General features: G+C 36.7%; 1 protein-coding gene across 1 annotated transcript in view; it reads right to left on the bottom strand.

Annotated features, from left to right (window-relative positions):
• Nucleotides 1–325: 325 nt before the first annotated feature.
• Nucleotides 326–20,713, bottom strand: part of BBS9 (Bardet-Biedl syndrome 9) — a 286,626-nt gene continuing 266,238 nt past the window's right edge. Inside the window, exon 23 of the mRNA XM_082287559.1 lies at nt 326–568. Coding sequence (XP_082143685.1) covers nt 522–568 — 47 coding nt within the window. The 3' untranslated portion in view covers nt 326–521. The remainder of the gene's footprint in view (nt 569–20,713) is intronic.

Raw genomic sequence — 20,713 nt, 5'->3', positions numbered from 1 at the left:
CGGGGGGGGGCGGGGAAAGAGTTGATGGATTACCAGTTTTTCTCCTGGTGGTGAATTCAGCTGTCTGGAATCATGAATGTTAGTACAGGAGGAAACAAGATAGTTATCTTTTGTCAAAACTGTGATATAACAAATGTTAATATAATCTCAAAGGGAGGTGCAGCTCAGAATATCTTTCTTAAAAGGACAAAACATATCCCAAAACAAAGGTTGCTTTTAACTATGTATAAACAGTCTTTGATCAATCAACTGAATCCTTAGAAAGGGATGATATATCGCAAAACACAACACAACACCCCTACCACAGTTGGGTAAGTGCTTAAACTTTGGTCACAGAAAGGATGATAGTAGCCGGCAGGGAGACCCAACCAAATTATTAGAGTGGAACATTTTTGTTTTCATATAAATTAGTACAGTCCTCTCCTTCTGGAAGCTAAAATCCATACAGAGTAAAACGGATTGGTACTGCTGCATTATAAATGCATCTGGCATCAGATAGAAATTTCTCCTGAGGGTAGTCTTCAGAGTTCATGGCTTTTTGTTTCCTCTGCTGCATCCTCAGACAAACCTGTAAAGCAAAAACAAGATGCTTAAAAATTTAGTGTAGTTGGCAACTACATGCACTACATTGTTGATTCCACCAGTTTGTGAAAGCCTTGGTTATAGCTGGAGGAAACAATTTATTACATGCAAAACAGTTAAGATAAAAATGCTTAACTTGCAAATTCAAGCACTTGCAAGTTCAGAAAATAAAAAAAAATTAAGGCAATAAAGGGAATTTCACATCAGCTTTTCTATGCATATCATGGACAATGACAGTTCAAATTACAAAATCATGGACTACTTTTGCATCAGAACAAAATGACAGAGAACAACTGGGCATATGATCTGAGACACAGTTACTCCAATCTACTTGCATTTATCCTGTCCCTTTTTCTGGGAAAAAAATGACAATACAAGCTGCAAAACAATAGAAAATTGAATGCATACACTCATTAGGATATACTTTTACATATATATATATATGTATATATACATATATGTATGTATATATATATATATATATATATGACTATCAGCTTGGGCAAGAGGAAAGGACATTAATCAGTCTTGGATAGGATAATAATCTTTGCAATAATGAACCTGACAGAATTGGAAAAGGGGGTAGAGACTCATAAGAAGGTGCTTCAAATATCTTAGGGGAAAGAAAACAGTGGATAATCACAACAAAATTGTACACACACATACTTGAATGACTAAAATTAAAAGTGGTTAGTTCATCCAGCAGTTTCTTACATATGCACTCTTACTATAGATTGAAAATTATTTAACTTAAATCCTTTAGTAATTAATGTAAGCAAACCAAAATAAATTGGCACCATCTCCAAATGATATATGAGTAATAATAACACACAGATTTTACGAGGTTTGTGTTAATATGTTTTTTTTCCTTCTTCTCTGAAGAAGGCTGAAATCCCCCAATGCACAATGAAATGATCCAGCAGGTCAGCAGGATAAAATTTGAGCATCCAGTGTTCTAAACCAAAGCCACCAGCCTCCTGTCAGCCTAACTGCTTTCACAATCATGTTCACACAGAATTTAGCAGCAACAACCTACATAAACTTAAACCAATACACTTTCATTTAGATACATGCAATTTCACATGATCAAAACCATCTAGATTTATTTTCCAGCTTTTATTTTACACTTCCAATGTTTTTGGTGCTTAGGGATTTTAGTATTTACAGTGGTTTTCATGGGTGATGGTACTAAATGGAACAAATGTTATCTCAAGCCTTGAGATACAAAAGACTAAAGCAGTAAAGTTTCAGCAACAGCTGGAAGCCCAAGGCCCCAAGGGCCTAAGAAGTTCCCCTTACTGAAGTTGCTACTTTTTTTTTAAGGACAGTTAAAAGTACCATGTTAAGAACCGACTTGGGATTCCAAAGGTCAGCCCTTGAATGGCCACTCTTTTGTTCAAAGCTCTTGTCATGTAGCACACGCTGGGATGGTAAAGGGACCAGCAGCAGGTCCCATCTTGTTTCATTAATGGTCATGGGGAAGGAGGTAGGTAGCAAGATAATGAAACTTGTAGATTATAGGAAGGCAAGATGAGCTACAAACACTGGGGAGGAGAAAGAAATATTGCTCTAGGACTAAGAGATTAACAAATATGAGAGAAGATAAAAGGAGATACCCCTTGAAACGCACCATGGAAATAACAAAATCAACTTTTTCCACTTTCTGCAGGATGTTCCTCAGCGAGTATCTGTGTTTAAGTTATGCACTGGCAGTGAAACACCCACCATAGCTCAATGCAGTGTAAGAACCACCGCAAAGCTACAGTTAACACTGTTCCTGACTACACAGCTTTGCTGAGCCATGTACAGCTCTGCATGAAAAAAGTACCAGAGAATATCTTGCTTTCTGACCATAGCCAAGGAAAATAGTGCCAGAATTATGAAACTGGTTGCTACACACCCCTATAAAAACTGGACACACACATAATCTGAATGAGAAACAGAAAAAAGGAGTTATGACTATGGTCAGCTTTTTGTACCTGAAGAGAATGGCTGCAGATTTACCACAGACCAAGAGTCTACCAACCTGTGCATTAGTGTTGCACATTTAAGCCATGACACTGCCACTGCACAGTGCCCTCAGCCTCTTGACATCTGAGGAATGGCTCGCTACAGGACCTCTAAGAAGCATAACAAAACAGAAATTAAAGAAGGGAGGTTTACAAAAATACCTGGGGGAAAAAAACCTCTCAATGAGAAGGATAGAACATCCTAATGCATTTTTTCCTTTGTTAGGCTGAAAAAATGGCCTGCTAAAAATTAAAGTGCAATTATAAACTTATAATATTAAAAAAATTTATTTGAGCCAAAAAAATAGTGCCTGGCACCCAAGACACTGTCTTCAAAATCTGTTACTTCCCTGACATTAACTTCTTACAAATAACCCTTGTGTCTATTTCTACAAATTGCCATGCCAAAGTGAACCATATGAATGGGTTACTTTCACGAAAAGCCGTGGATCCACTAAATCTAACACATTTACTGTAATTACTGGCTGGCAGAACTGAAGGCACAGAGCAGGCTTTACCTTGGTTTCACACAAGTTTGCACAACAGCACTGTACATGGCTATAGGGAACCTGGAATACTTCTGCATGGATCAAAGAACTACTACATGAGTAAACTGTGGGAGAGGTGAGCTGACAGGTGAGGTACAGACTGCAGCTATTTTTACTGTGCAACTCCAAAATGGGAGGCAATACAGAATCAGGAAAACACAGCTTGCAATAACCAGCCTTCCCGCCTCTACCCTGTATTTTTTCCAACATGCAGTATTTATTAGTCATCTAGGAGAACAACATAAATGTCACATTGATCTAATTGGCACATTCTACATTATAGCAGATGAGATAATTAACATCAGAGAGGTTTCTCATTAGCATATTCTGACAAGCTTAGGCAGATCCTAAAAAATACAGGGTATAAATAGAAATTCTGAAGATTAGGGCTTCTTTACCTCATTTCATCAGGAATAAAATGCTTCCTTTCATCTTCATATCCCCCATTAAGAATTTCTCAATGTGTCATTTTATAGAGCATCCAAAAATCCTATCTCAATAATGCTGGTCTGAGCACATACACTTAGAGAAATGTACACTGAAAGGTTTATGTCTCTGTTTATCAACACAGCTACAAACTGGGAAGCTGCTTTTGGAGATAATCATGATAAATTTTAACTCGGCAGTAGGCAACTCCAAGCAACTGCAAGAGTTTTTGGAGTTCAGTTTTCAAAACAGAGTAAGAATACATGATTATATGAATATCCTGATTAGTAACATGAGGTTGAGTATAGCTGACACCAAGAAAGTCACTTAAACCCCTCAAATGTTGTGTATTTGTCAATTAGCACCCTCAAGAAAGCAGCTTCTATAAACAAAGACACAGAATACTTCAGTCATGTTCTTCAAAAGCATGGCTTAATACACACATATCATTGAGTCACAGAAAGTTCATTTGTAGATCAAAATATTTTTGAGTCTTGAAAACCAAAAGTTCAAAGAAAATCAGTTACAGTGACAGAAGCACCAAAGACAGCTGAAAACCCCAACTTTCCTGGGATTATTATTCATGCAGTTACAAGAAAAAAAAAAACAATGACACATTTAAAGGGAGAGATGATATTTGAGCATGATGGCAGAAGGGAGAAGAAAGAATCATTTTCTGTAGTCATAAATTATTCACACTAGGCATGATGGTATAAGGTTTAAAGACGTTCAGGTTAAATAATTAAGCAATGGAAGAAACTGCCCAGGGAGGTGGCTGAGTCAGGGATATGGGAAGTTTGCAGAGATAGGGCAGATGAAATCCTAGTGGGGATTACTGAAAAGGAAGATACACAGGTTTTGAATTGGATGACCTAAAGGATCTTCTCCAATCCTATCATTTATGCTGCTATGATTCATCCTAAGGAAAACATTTTGGACCCTTATGAATTACTGGCTCAGTTTCCTGGATACTATTGTACATTAGTCTACTCTAAAGCATGCATAAAGCTAAGTCAAAGTTGGCTTTGAAGTGTTTGATCTATGATATCCAATACTTCCAGTCTCTTTTTCATACAGTGACTCAGAAAAGAGCTGTTATAACAAGACAAAAGTTATTTTGAGTTCAGATTAAGTTAGAAAAGGGAGGCACCCTGTTCTTCAGCTATTCCCACCTAAAAGAGGAAAAAAAACCCACCCCGTCTCATGGCCTAATGGTTAGTATTGCTATTTCTAGACCTGACATAAGACAGCTTTAGAACAAACTACAGCTTTAAAGTAACTGTTTTTCATAAAATTTTGGATCCAAAAGTAAATGTTCCAAATGACCAAAGTTAATAGCTTTTTGCTTTTTTGTTAACAATAGATGACAGATTTTTCCCAGCACCTTTAAGTCAAATTTTTGAAAATCATAATTCTTCTTCCAAGAAGGCCCATCTATTCATTACTAATAATTTTCTTTATCATTATAAACTCCTAGAGGAAATGTATACAGCTTCCTTTTTCTTAGTATTTAACCTCCGTTCTGTAAGCACAATCCAAAGGGCTTTTCAAAAAGTTAAGAAAAGCAACAGTCTTGTTTATCAAGCAGACACAGTTTAGTAGGAGTGCAAAATGGATTATTGTAAAATCGACAAGCTACAAACTTTCTTATACTGCTTTAATGGGAGAAACTGGACTTTATGGGTATTCTGTATCACTTTTAATGGACTAATAAGCTGAGAATGGGCCTCAGCATTGCCTCCCCAAGTCACCAGTGAGTCACTGACCACTGCACACATAATTTAAAAATGCTCAGATTTTTGTATCAGAAAGTGGAGTGACGGTAGCTGAATAAGTGGGAAGCATGGCTGACTCATTCATTAAAGAATTGTGTAAAACAAATAAATTTGTTTTTCATTTAGTGTGACTGAGAGAAAGGGCTTCATTCAGTGAACTTTGCTTTGTTCTGAGGGACCATATACATCACAGGGTGGATAATGTGAAACAACCGTTTCCATCACTGTAAATGTGCCCCCCACTAACTGCGACTAACATGACAAATCCAACCTACAGGAAGGTATCCACTGCTAAGTTTCTAAATGCCACAAAATAGCAGGGGTAGAAGGGGCAGCTCTGACCTTGGGGAAAGAGAAGGGTCTGTTCCCACAGAACTCACAAAAACCTTGCTAGTCTTCCTTTTGTCATTCTGACATGTAGTAGCCATGTAACACAATGGAGTTAATAAGGAGGTAACAATGACAAAGGCAACATTTACCAAGTGTCCACATAGGGTTTTTTAAATTAAGTTTTAAACAACTTACAAAGTCTTGTGCATTCATGTCCCTAGGCATTAGCCCTCAGTAGCCCTCAGTATGCTTTCTTTAGGTCTCCTAATTCGTATTTGGAAAATGTCCAAGACATATGAAAAGTTTCTCATGTAAAGTTATCAAATTTGAACAATAGGAAAAACATCCAGTGGCATCACTAAAATTTCCCAAGGTGAACAACTACTTCTTCTAATGACCCAGTTACATACATGTGTACATATAAATACACACACACACACTCCCCATACACACGGAGTTGGAATAAACACATTCTCTAAGAACCAAGGAACTATCAGAACACCAAATCCAGCTTACATATATAGATATTAAGGAGATCAAGAGGAATGGGATGTTAGTTGATTAGAAGCAATGTAGACCTCTGTGAAAAGCACTCTAATAACAGTGTTTTAAGTTCCACTTAGGAACAACAACAAAAAAATCCAAAATCCAAAAATTATTGCAGGGCAAACTGAATATGCTTGTAGGATGACAAGCTGTTTAAAAAGCAGTTACCTATCTAAAATGATGTCTTTGATCACTACTGTAGGAAGCATAATTTTGATGAAGCCAAAATTTTGGATGAAAAATGCTCATTTTCTCCAAATATCTGACTTCTCTCAATCACCTACCAAATCCCGGGCATTTTTCTTGGAAATCTTGCAAAGGTTTTGAAAATTGATTATTTTCATTTAGAGATGATCTCAAGAAGTCAAAAATGACACATTTCAGCTGGAACAGATATTTCTTGCCAGGAAGTAAATCCTACAAATGAGTTTGCTTTTCAGTGGCCAAACCTGCCCTCTTTCTAATCACCTATCAGCCTTTGTCAGGGTGGTAAATTAATTCAGTGGCTTCTAAGCCAAATATGCACAATACAAACCTAAAACTTAAGTAATTATGGCCATACAAATGCCATTGCTTCAATTCATTCTTCATCATGCCTATATCTTCCCATTCACTACAACCCACAATCCTATTAAAATTTTCAGAAATGTTGGGTCTTTAAGAATTTGCTTTCAGAAAAAGAAATCGACTTGGACCATGTACCTTGAGATTTAATAGACTGTAATATATTAAAATCAGGGTCTTTTTTGCGTAGACATAGCTCTTGGCTTTTTCCTGGGGAGAAGCAATGCCATAGCAATCAGTCTTTTGCCTGCCTGATTCGTTGTGCTGCTGTGTTGATTTCCCAGACAGACGACCAGCCAGCTGACTATTAACAAATCCTTTATCTTCGATCACCGTGACAGATAGACAAAACTCCAGGGGTAGGTTAGCTTTAGGGCAAGATTTTCCACCATTTTCATATGAATGGCAGCGAATCCTGCTCCTGGAGACAACCACCCAGTGTCTGACTGCAGGAAGATCTAAAAGCCTTCACGGATACTATGTATATATTACAGTCAATTTCTACTCCTACAGGTTGGCTGCAGCTCATAATTGACATCTTGAAGACCTACAAACATTCAAACGTTCCTCATCTACATAATGTCACTTGAGCTAATACTGAGAAAACTTTTCAACTAAGATTATTTTCATTTGAAATCTCTAAGTACAGGTTAAATAAATCATCAGTCAAATTTCTGCTGAATTTATCAGAACAATTTGGCTAAAAATTAAATAAATACAGCATTTTTAATATTTTCAAAATCCTTTGAATTTTCATTTCACACTGAAGCATTGCAAATAAACTTCCTTGAATATATTTTTAAAAAATAAGTTAGTTGATATGAAGTCTAAGTGAAATACTTCTTTTAGGAGAAAAAAAAAAAAATCCTGAATAAGTCATTGGAGCTTGTCCCAAAAAACAAATTTTCCAATCTTTTATCTTCAAGTCAGAAACTTCAAAAAAAATCTCCAAACCAACCAGTTATTCACAGACCTCTACTCTTGTTAGTGTGTACCTGTAACTTAAGTCAAAATAGTGCAGTTGTCCTCTTAATATGCATAATATCATTGTTAGAATGAAGCTTTCAACAAATTTATCTGATACATCCATACAAAGTACAGGCAGCTTTATCCAACACCACCTTCAGTAAAACATAGAATAAAAAGTCTACTAAGTTTATAGGGGGGGGAAAAAAACCCCTCACTTTTTCATGAATAAAGAGTCTCATACAAACTTGTACTTAGGGCCTGTGCTGTGCTTTTTGTATGAGTCTAACTTGTAGGGCCACAAAACAACTCAGTACCTTCATACATAATAATCAGTTTCTCCAGTAGAGATTTCCAGCGTGTTCATTATAGCCTACAGTACACAGAAGCCCATGGCTCCTAAGTACCAGAAAGATATAACAAAATAGAAGAAATTCCAAAAAGAACAGCATAAATAATTGCGTGATCTTGCAGCGAACAGAAGAAAGAGAAACAAAATAGCTAAAGGCAAAGCTACATCAGGAATTGTTCAGTGAAACAAAGAGATATGAAAGAGGATCAAGAAGATGAAGTCAAGGAAAGGAATATTCAAGGCTGCCTTAATGCCATGTCTTCTCCCTGGAGAGAGAAGCCACATGGCTTATGACATTTGCAAATCAGTACCACAATGAAGACTAAAATCTGGTGGTCAGGGAGATGGTCAAGCTGATACAACAAGAGTTTTCCATTTCTAACTTCTATTATCGTACAAGAGATCTGAGGTGCTACAAATTCCTAAGCACTTTGTAATATTCACAGAAACATCAGCTTTTGCTTACCATCAAGTATTCAGCAACTGAATACTCTTCAGTATGTTGCTCCTTGTTAAAATAGAACATTACAGTGCAAATGATAAAATAATATTCAATATTTCCACGGATTCTTCTGGAAATAACATACAACAGGATTTTACCATTTGATGTCATTTTTCCTTTGGAGCCATGTGGGAAAAAACAATTTGGTAGAGAAGTAGGCTTGAGGAAAAAAGTGTTTAAAAAAAAAAAAAAAGGAAAAACTACTTTTGTATAATACTTTCCAATCTTGAATTTCACACATTCTTTTTAAGCTACAGTATATGAGAAAAAGGCTCCAGGAGATTTTTCCCCAATGCAATCTTTTGATAAGTCTCAGTGTTGGCTTAAAAGCAGAACAAAATAAAAAGAGCCTGTACTAATGTAACAGATGAAATTACTTATAAATGGACACTTAACTCCCTTCTATTGCTCACCAACACTCTGAATCTGCTTTTTCTTGTTGACTTGGGGTTTTTTGGTGCCATTGCCCCTTTTCAAAAAATCTTATATTTGCAAATGCAAGGGATGATTTTTGGCGGATGGAGGGGCAGTGTATCATAGAATCATAGTTAAACCAAAGTTGGAAGGGACAAGGATCAAGTCCATCAAGTCCAGTTCCTGTAATAAAAGCACTTTGTATTTTTATCTGATATGTATTCTAAACTGTCTTAATATCTCAACATACTAAAGACCTCCTTACATCCACTACATTCCCACAGCTAACAGTCTTGTCTCATACAGATGGAAGTGAGTTACCCTCTGCTACACCCCTGAATATTTCCAGGCATATCTTGGCCATAGTAACTATAATGGGAATTTCAGTGCTCACAACAAAAACTGTAAAGCTACTCAGATTTGATGATCCAGTTAAGGATCCTTATGGCCCAAAGCTGAAAAACAACTAGAAATTTCTGTGCCCTCCAACTTCACACCAATCAGCAGAACCACAAGAAGGGCAGCACTTCATGGGACTGAGCCTTTTATCACCTCCAGAAAGAGAGCAGAAGCCAACACACCAGCATCTAAGGCTTGGAATGATGAAAGTAACAGTTTTAAATGTATTATGGATTTTCTCATGGGCTCAGGAAGCAATAAAAACTAAGTACAGTCAGGCTGCAGGAAACCAATATAGCTTTCATAATTTTTTGTGACTTTAGGGAAAACATGCTCAACTTTTATAGACAGCCAATTCAGTATTACAAATTTTCAGGAAATGTCACTGCTCTGGGATTCCCACAACAAATGCAGGTTATGTTGAAATTACTGTTTTCTGCAAGGACACTACTCAAAATAAATTTATGTCATGTAAATGGAGTGAATTTACAATGCAACACAAGTCCTTGATCACAGGCTTTTCACAGAACTGGATACAAATGATGCTAGGAAGAGCAAGTGGTTATATAACGTTGACTATTTGCTCACTGATTAACAGGTAAGTGCCTGAATAAAGCTAAGAAAGCAAACATGCTAAATCAAAAAACAATCCCAAAAGATCTAATGTGATAAAAAGTTCCAGAAAATACACTGAAGTACAAGTAGAAGGAGACCTTTTGTTGTGCAATGTTTCAATTTATCAATCAGTGCATTTCTTTCCAGCTCTGAAGGAAGTTTAAACAACATCAGTGGCTTGGCACATTTTAAAACAAAGTGCCAAATCCTGACATAGTTAAAGGGTATACCACAGATAGCTTAAAAAAAAAAAAAACAATCCTTGATTTAAGGTCAGGTACTGTAAACACTTACTGTGGTTTATGCATAAGTAATTCAACTGAACTTAAGGAGTCCTGTAGGAATTCTCACACATGTAAATGCTTGCAGTCAAGCCTAATTTTCATACTATACAGTCTTTCAACCTGCCAACCAGTTTTCTTTTTTTATTTGAATGAGTAGTATAATATTACCAATTAAATATTATTAATTAATGCAAACATTGATATCTCTTGAAGTATGAAATTCAGGTTTCCCTGATAATAACATCCATTTCGTAACAAAGAGATTTTTTTTTTTTTTTAATCTTTTACATTTTACTGTGCCCATGACTTGCAAGTAATGTTGATATGGGGTTTTTGTGGGAAGCTATAAGTCCAAAAATAATCTGGTGACATCACCCAAGGAAATACCTAAGTCCTACACTACATTTAACTCAATACAATTTTGTTTAAAACTTTTGAGACAGAAAAGCATCTGTTTCCTACAAAAGTGCTCTCAAAGGAGTCTCTACTTTTACACATGGCAGTTCTGATCTCTCACTGCAGGAGAGCTTTACATCAAAGTTCACAAAGAGCTCCAAAAGCTCCATTGGAGCCTCTCAAGGTGATAGTTTCGGCAAAATTATAGTGAGAGAAATATTACTGAGAGACATTTTGTTATAGCAAAAGTGAAATCCAAATACAGTAGATGAAGATTTATCAAAATGTAGACATATTCCCACTGTGCCCGCCCATTATCTGTTCTACTAGGATCTTGCAGCAAGCTGGATGTTATTGCTTCTCTCCCAATGCATTTGCAGTTTACAGATCTTGTTGCTGCAATCAGGGATATTGTTGGGAAAAGGGCAATATACTTCACATGTGAAACGTTTCGAAAGGAGCTGTGAGTTAAGGTATAGACCAGTTTTGGTTTAATCCTTACTTGGAATGGCAAGAGTGTTTTCCAGCCTCTCATCCATGAAATCACATTAAACAAGAAAATAAACATCATCCTCATAGTATTTTCAGCTAAAGGTGCAAAGATATGATCACCTGAATGAAACAGGCCAGCAGAAATGCATGACTGCGAACGTGTGAAAACCACTCGTTCAACAGTGCGTGAAGAGAAGTTTAATCTGTGGATGATGAACAAGAAAACAGTAAAACATATGAACAACAACATGTATCAAAATTTTAAATACACTGTTTTAAGTAGTACCTACCCTTCTCTCGTGCCTTTCTGAAGGCAATAAAACTGAAGCACTGTTGAAATAGGTCCAGATATTAGAATCCAAATTTAATTGGTTGCTGTATGGACTACCAAGCAGCTCAAGACAGATGGTTCCTTTAGGCATGGTGGAATATGCTTAACACAGCCATATCTTCTGCACCCACACAGGAGAAATCAAATTGTGCCATCAGCATTTGTATTTAGTATTAGTATTAGCAAATCATTGTTTGCCTGAAAGATTTCATAGCTTTTACCAGCCTGAGTTCCTGTACAGTAGCTTGGAAAAGGATGGCAAATCATTTTAACAAGTTACAGATTTAAAAAAGAACGAGCTATTCTCATATCTATCATCATCATGCATAGGATGATAAGCTAAATGACTTAATATTTGTAAAACTAAAGTGGATCATACTGAGATACCTATCTTTAAAGATGCTGCAACATTCCTTCCCTTTCAAGCCAGTTTAACAGTCAAGACTGTTTTAAATTACACCGTAGAAATGCTTCTGATACTTTTTTACCTTCTAAATTCCAGGATTTCCAGGATCAAAATGCTCTCTTCCATTATTGTTTCTTTAAATCTGATCTAAAAATTCCTTTATCTGGCATGTGGTGCCACCTTCATGTGACAATACCCAGATCTGGCATATTTCAAGCCTTGTCTGTTTTTCCAGGCTCTTCCAGGAGAGACAAAAATATATGAGGAAGATTATAAAGTCTGAATGCAGTTTGAAATAAATCACTTCCTTTCTGAGATCTTTATGCATCATTTTGATACACTGAGCTCTGTATTGGACTCAATGACAGACTGAGCTCAATGGTTTGGACTTGATGATCTTAAAAGTCTTTTCCAACTTAGATGATTCGATTCTATGGTTCTACAACTCTATTATTAGTACAATCTATCTAAAACCCTGGGTGTAGACTATTAGAAACATGAATAAATAATTTTAATTAACTTAATTAACTGACGGGAATAATACAAGGCCCTGCCATATTTTCCTTAAAGGCCCTGGCTCACTTGTCCACAAAGCACATCATCTACTTTCTTAATCAATGGGTACTCGAATTCATGACAGGAACCGGCACTGGCCTTCAGGGTGGGAACAAAAGTGACCCTCAAAGCTCAATGGGATCATGAGTCAACTGAAGTCATGAGTCAACAGCAGCCTGTTGCTGATTGACTCTGCCTCACCAAGTAGGTGTTACTTCAGCTATTAATGCAGAGTGCTGTATGGCTGCAGGGATACACATGCCTGCCAAGGCACATAAAAAACATCCAAACCAAACTAAAATCTGCCAGGTCCTGAAAATATCATGTAACACCCTGCCCTGTATCTACAACAGCATCCAAAGTAATGTTTGGGAGAGCTGACCACGACCACACCCATCCCTGTGTCTGCTTTGCAGCCTGAAGGCTTTTCATTGACGGCCGTTCCACTTAATCATTCAAAGCAATGCTTGGCCATTTGATTGCTGTGATTTAACACAGTAATAACAATAATCCAGACTATGCTTAAACCACTCATAGTACTTCCAAAACTGTTTATTAGCATTGGCTTCTGCTTTACTAGCTATTTTCAACACCCTTAATACTGAAGTTCCTCCTCTGGCACCTCCAAGAAGGCCAAAAGTATATGAAAAAGGCTGCCTTATTTTTTGTTTGACTGAGTAGTTGATAACTGCACTTAATTTCACAGTTTATTTATTTAACCTCAGCTCAAGCTCAAGCCATCTAAAATGCCCTGTGCATTTTAACTTTAGGTCCAAGACAGAACTGCATACAGAACACAGTCTCTTTCATTTCCCGGTTGAAATGAAATTCATTAGCTCCTCCTCAACCCATGAGTCAGTTGCAAGGCCATCATTTAATAATCCCATCTTTATATTGCAATCATAGTCTGAAAATGCAGGCCTCCGTGCTCAACACCTCTGAGCAAAGCATCAGACACATCAGACTGAGGACTTCTGTCATGCTTTGACTAAATCCTGTCTTTGAGCTAGTTCTTTCCAACTGGTAACCGAGACTCTTTCTGAAGACCTCCATAATGGGAAGCTCACGACTGGCAGCCTATTCTGTCATAGTCTTTCAGCACAAGACACACTTTCCATGGACTGGAACGACTTCTTTCTTAATGCATGAGTCTCATCCTTCTTAACATTAGAATTCACAGGAACTGAATGCGTAATTTAAGACTTGTACCCCAACAGAAGTGAACATTTTACCAAGGAGCCATTAAGATTGGACAAAGAAAAAGGCATTTTTGCTTAAAAGTAGTTTTTTGTTCAACAGGCAAGGCACAAGAGCAGTAGACAACATAATGAATTTTTTTGTTGTTGAATACAAAACATGTCACATAGGTTTTCTGAAAAATATCCTCTGTTTAAAATATGCACTAATATTTTTATCAATGTTTCTAAAAAACTTACACAACATTTCTTCTCTACACAAACACAGTACATAAAAGGCAGAACTATGCATCCTTTCATCTATACACAATAAGAAATAACAGAATTTCTCTGGGAGACTTTTTTACTGTAAATCCAGGGCTTATAAAATCAGTGTAATTGAAAGAAGGTGGGATGAAGCACAAGGGTTTCTCATCGTTCTAATCGTACGGTTCAGCTCACTCAAATAATAAAAACTCTCTGCTTATTCAGTCTTATACTACTCTTAAAGTGAGGCCACTTGATTGTGCCAAATAATGTGTTGTCCAGCTTGGACTAAACTGAGAACACTAAGCTCATTTTCCTAGTGAACTGTGCTGTACTTGTATGATTTTTACATAATGAAGAGACATTATCCATAAGCAAAAAGAAAACTTTCTAAAGTCAGCTCTTTTCAAATTCCTTACATTAATGGTGAAAACTTAAAGGATAATATACTTGAGATTGAAACATAGAAAGAACATTATTACCATAGTGTAAATATACCTATACAGTCATATATAATTGGGTAATCATGTAGACACTTATGTTCATTCTGCCAAATTCTGCACCATCACCATTATTTATATTTGATCTGATAGCTGGAAGACACTCCTTAGACCATTTTCTTTAAAACTGTAAACAGTAGATAGCATCATCTTTTACAGCCATTAAAGATTTACAAGTTGGTAACAAAACTTTTACCACATCCATTTTTTGCTAACTTAAAAGTAAGAAGAAGATAAAAAGACAACTTGCATCTCATTATGTTGAATTGTAACAGTGAGAAAGAAAAACAAAGATGATAAAGCAGAGGTTTACATGGTAAACCTGCTGATTGTTGAACATCTTGAGATAAAAAAAAGGCCATAAATCAACTTGAAACACTTGGAAGTATTAAAAAGACCAGGTAACTTTCTAGTGTCTTTCATTCTTCCCACTTCAAGTTATCTATTTTCATAATGAACTTCTAAATTTGGCTCATGGTTGGTATCAAACACTATAATTAGGAGTGACTGCAAAACCAGCTTTTTTCTTTGAAATCTGGTTTGCCAAGGAGTGAACTGTCACCTAAATTTGCAAAGGCAGTTCTTCTGAGATCTGAAGACAACACTAAAGTGCCAAGAAGCCAGAACAATGAAATCAGAATTTTTTTAAGCCTGATTTTCAGTACTTGTACTGGAAAAATATACATATCTATGCATATATATGTGTATATATATATATATTCGGAACTATGCAAAGTCTGTAATTGCAACTCAATTCTGGAAATGGAATGCTTGCTTTATGGAAAATATTGGTATTTGCCATATCAAAACATAGAAATAAAGCAAATAAATAAACTTTTCACTAAGTTTCAGATCGGCAATGCTATGAAGAACAGCAGACATGAAAAACTCCGATGCTGATTCCTGTTCCTAATTTTTGTCAGATTTATATACTTCCTCTCCCGCCGTTTGCCCAGCTAAAGCCACCTATGTCTCCTCTCATCTCACCTCACAGTACACAGTACCTTTCACAGCTACTCATTTCTTCCCAAGCAAGAACCACAAATTAGGCTGGTTTTGAGGTAAGGCTGTTCTTAGTCAAATTCATATGAAACACAACTGCTAACCTAAATTCCTTCTTGTTTGAGCCTTCCCCCTAGTAATCTGAACCTCTCCTTTACACCCATCCAGCAACTTCTACAAAATTTGCATGAAATTATATATTTTTGAGATGCTTATCTCTCTTCATGAAAAACTGGCCATAGGGGTTGAACAAGGGTGAGGAGATAAGAACGATAATCAATAGTCATGGATCACATAAGGTTTCAAAGCAGACTGAAAATTAAAGGTATTTTTGTTCAATACAAAACAACTGGATGCAAACCAGGCATTTTAAATTATAATTTTTATATATTCTAGGTCAATAAATCCAAATGCCCCATTTCAATATGTCCAGTTCCTTCATGCTAAACAAAAATGGATGCACCTTAAGCTTGTTTCCTACAATCCATGCGTCTCAGGGATATTCGCTGAAGTTGTGTGAAAAAGTTTATGTAAACTAATTCACCACTAATTTCCATTCAGTGGAAAAAAAATTGTATTGATGATTTTCCCTGGATAAAAGTAACTTTAGATGAGAAATCTTGGAGAATCAAAAAACTATTCAAAATCAAAAGCCACGCCATGACATTTAACTACATACATCCCTAGGAAAACAGTCCATAAGGAAGCACTTCTGACTTAGAGGCTGGTATAAAACTTAAAAAATAACCCTACGATTTTGCCACCAGTTAGCTTTATAAAAATGCCACACGTTAAAGAACAATCATAATTCAAAAAGCACGGTGAATTCGATACCTCTAAAAATTCTTTCCTGATTGTAAATGTTCTGTAAAAAGACTGTACTAAAAATTGCATCATTTGAAGAGAGGAAGAATCAACACCATTTGAGATGCCCAATTTTTACCCTCATGTTTTGGCAGAACAGAGCATGGGGCTCATAAGTTCTGTCCCACATGGGTATGATCAACACACTGGCAGGATCAGGTACCTCCATGCACATGTGCAAACCAAGTGCCAGCACTGGAGTCTCCACATGTCCTGAGCACAGTCAGCTCTGCCAGCTCCTATGAGAGATAACCAGGAGAGCTGTAACCCCCACGCTCACCCTTCTGGCCCTCAGCTGCTCTTAAGATATAGAGAAGATTTCAATGAAAAAGGTGGAAACTAATTTCTGTGTGGTGTTGCCTACAGAATAAAGGAGAGAACAGGAATCTATGGAGCAAAAACTTCTCAGTAAGGGCTTGCAAAACAGGTGCTCATTTTCAAAAGGAAATAATGAGGGTTTGTTTTTGTTTTGTCAGGTTTTTTTAAACAAATAGTTCTGGATGAAGCCCAAATTGAAGGTCCTCATCCTCAGAAGCATAAGAAGGATGTGGAATTCTTTCAGCTGCTGCCATAGTGCACCACCAAAGTGACATTTCAGTGGATCGGCAGGGAAAGGAAGATGTGGTTATGCATCTGACACATGCACAGCAAACACAGAGCACCTCTGTGCTGGTGAAACTCTCTGTTAAGAACTTAAAAAAAACCTGCTGGAGCTAAATGGAGCAGGATTTGTCTGTTTTAAAAGAATACTGGGTATTATTGAGCAGCCTTTAGAATGCTGCTCTTCACCGGGGCACACCACTTAAGGAAACAAAGCATGGTAACATGAAAACATATGCCAGTAACCCTCACTTTTCACAGATTTTAAAGAACAGAAGGGCTTCGACTATGATGTTCTCAATACAACCATCTAGTTGGGTGCCTGGAATAATAAAGAATATAGAATTTCACCCAATAATTTACTTGACAAACCCTTAACTTCAAGTTGAGCTTTTTGATGTAAAAATTTCAAGTGAAGAATGAATCACATCTGTAAGGAAGTTACTTCTCTCTGCCCAAAATTTTCCTTTATTTCTAGGTCCAAATTTTTCTTGCTTCTGCTTCCAGGCACGTACATGTGCAATACATTGGCTCTAAAATCATTATCTGCTTTTGTTCATCTCTACTTTACATCAAACAAAACACAAGAGGAAGTAAAAAATAGCTATAATATGCACATTACAGAGCACTTAATCTCACGGCTACATACATGAGATATAATACAAACTATGAGATAGCGATCTGGAATATAACACACATTGTCTACTGGAATTGCCATTGCTTGGATAGTGAGTTCAATTTGCCAGTACTAGAAGGATTAAGTCTAGGTAAAACACACAGCCAAGCAAATTATGCCCAACATGGACAGTTTCCCCATTTGTCAGGGAGCACTTATGGAATGAAAGAGACAGAAATTACACTGACTACACTATGCTTTTGCAGATTCAGCAGATTTTTCTCTACAGGAAAAGTAACAGTCTGGTGGACTTCTCTCTCTTTTTTTCAAAGTATGTTTGAAAGCCAGATGACCTGGCTTATGCAAAAGGTTTTACTTTAATAAGTCATTCTACTGCAAGATAATTTTTTTAATAAAATAACAGTACTTCTGTTTACCAAATTTGCTGCTCTGCACATTGCAACATTATACCAGAAGGTTCCCTGCAGATTAAGAAGGACGCTGATGTTTTCCTCACTAGAAGGCACTGGCAGACATATTTCCCCAGAAGCCTTCAACCTCAGTTTCATAACACAGTAACAATGGTAGAATAAGCTTTTTGTTAAGAAAGATATATACTTTATCAATAAGGAAGAAATTAGGAAAGTCAGAGAAGCAGAGAGATAAAGACAAACTATATATATGTTCAGTGTTCTAAAAATACCATTTGAGCACATGAAGTAGGAAAACAAGTAGCATGGGAATACAGCTGCACCAAGTTGCATCAGTAGAAAAGGGCAAGGCCAGTTCTGAACTATGGGTGGTTCTCCATCACCTCTGATGGATGGCACTGACCAAAGACTGTGGCCGGTGGTGAAACCTTCAGCCAGGCTTTCAAGATTAAATGGCCGACAGGGACAGAGGAATGCAAGCTCTCTGTGGGACACTGGCCGAACTGAAGAAACAGAATTCATAGTATAAACATAACATTTCAGAAAAATATCATTTTACCATGTTCATCAACAAACCAAGAACAATACCAGGAACATAGTTACACCCACACCTACATCATCTTTTACCATAGCCTCAAGTCCTAAAGTCATTCCTGGCAGCTGCTCCACAGAAGGCAGCATTGCTAGACCAAAGACAGCAGCTCAGTAATTTAGATATACATAGATACTGGGACCAGGTCCCCCGCTCGGGTCATCCGGCTGAGAATCAACAGGCTACTGTTGCTTTGTTTCTAACCACTTCCTGACTACAGTTTGGCTATTTAGTCTTTCACCACCTGGTTTATATTTGATCTGCAAAAATAAAAATAAACAATGTCCCTCAAGGAACAACAAGAATACTGCACAGTTTGCAGTTTGTGACCAGAGAAGCCAGGAGCTGGGGCCGTACATTCTCTGCTACCTAAGCCACAGGTCAGACTGGTTGCCAGCTAAGCCCATATTTCTGGTTTGAAGCATCTGCTGAACTCTTTCAGACAATTAGAAAGATTTGTTCCATCACTGAAATAGAAAACCAAATTTAAGAATGGCTGTGTAAATAAACTGGAAGTTCATTCAAAACCTGGGACACAGAGGACAGCTATTTCTGGAATATAAAGAAAATTAAGCTGGGAAAAGTTCTTACAGTTTGAAGCTATAATTCTGCTTATTTGCTTCACTATGAATGTATACACAGGAACAAAAATGGCTCCAAAATATAAAATTTAAATAACAATATTAATATTATTTTAGACATTTCTCTATGGATAGAACTAGAGTTTTTATTTTATTGATAACTTTAAAAGTCACTTGCTGAATTCAAAAGCTGGGATTCCTATATTTTCCTGGTAAATGCATGTTGTATTGCAAATAACTGCATTTAGAACTGTAATGTCAAAAATATTTTGTAAATAAACCAATCCATTGTAACATTTTATGTTACAATGTATCCAATCTCATTTTAATTTATCCACTTTTAATTAACTTTGGGATTAGTTCTTCCTACACAATTAAGTTTCAGGATTATAGTAAAATCTACAGTCCAAAAGCCTGCTTAAAGTTGCTCAGGTAGCATGTTTGCTTAAAAATATAACTTGTCCATTAAACAAAATGGAATAACAGCATTTCAAAACTCTGTTTAGAACTTTAATTCCCAAATGAGTTTAGAGTGACCCAAATCTCATTGGAACAGGATTATGATTATGTTCCTTTGCAATCTTTTAGCATGGTGATGGGAACCTGAAAGGAATCAAATGGGCATTTACAATCTATCTCCAGAAAGTACAGAGCAAGCACATTTTATTGCCCTTGTAAGCTGGGCTGATAGCACTCAGTGCTGGCAGTAAGGCAGGGTGGGAAGAGAAAGAAGCGCTTCTGTTGACCACCCTTTTATTTTCTTATGCCCCAAAACACCTACACATCTTGTTCCCTATCTACTGATTCCAATTCCTAATTAACCAATAGGAAAAAAAAAAAAACCAAAACAACCTTCTCTGGCAATGACTACACTTATTTTCACACTGAAAAACAGGGAAAAAAAAATTCAAAAATCTGTTGACTTGCAATGTTCACATGGTGCCACATGCCATGGCACTAGACCAGGGAAAAACTTGATCTATGCTTACATTTTAGCACAGACATATTTCCATTTATTTCTGTGTCAGTACTCACAAGTTTAAAGTTAAGCATGATCCAATTTTTTAGAATAAACTGGGTAACTCCTGCTTTCCATTTCCTTCTGTGCCTTCTGTTTCTGCCTAAAACCAAACCCTTCCTTACCTTTAAGGAAAAAAAAATAATCTTTCAAACATTACTTAAATAAAAGCACAGGAATATTGGTAGCTCTCAGTTGATGTTTCTTTCATAAATTCATCCAATCCATTTGCATTTTGGATTTCCACAACCTCCTGCAGGAAGGTGTACTGCAATTTGTATGCCATGTAGAAGAGCATCCCTTTTATTTTTTTTTTTTTACAACCTTCTGCCTGATATTTCACTCAGTGGCCCTAATTTTTGTATTTTGAGAACTTAGAAGTTGTGGATGCCCCATAACTGGAAACATTCAAGGTCAGGCTGGACAGGGCTCTGAAAGCAAACTGATCTAACTGAAGATGTCCTGACTTACTGCACACCATTCAAGTTTTTCTATGTCTCATATCATATCTTTCATGTCTCTTCTATTCTAAAAAATGTTACCATGAAGCATCTTGACTTTAGCTTAAATTTTGG

Source organism: Coloeus monedula, assembly GCF_965178545.1.
Source record: "Coloeus monedula genome assembly, chromosome: 1".
Classification (NCBI taxonomy): Eukaryota; Metazoa; Chordata; class Aves; order Passeriformes; family Corvidae; genus Coloeus; species Coloeus monedula.
Note: the sequence above shows the minus strand (reverse complement) of the source record. Positions and strands in the feature narration are given on the sequence as shown.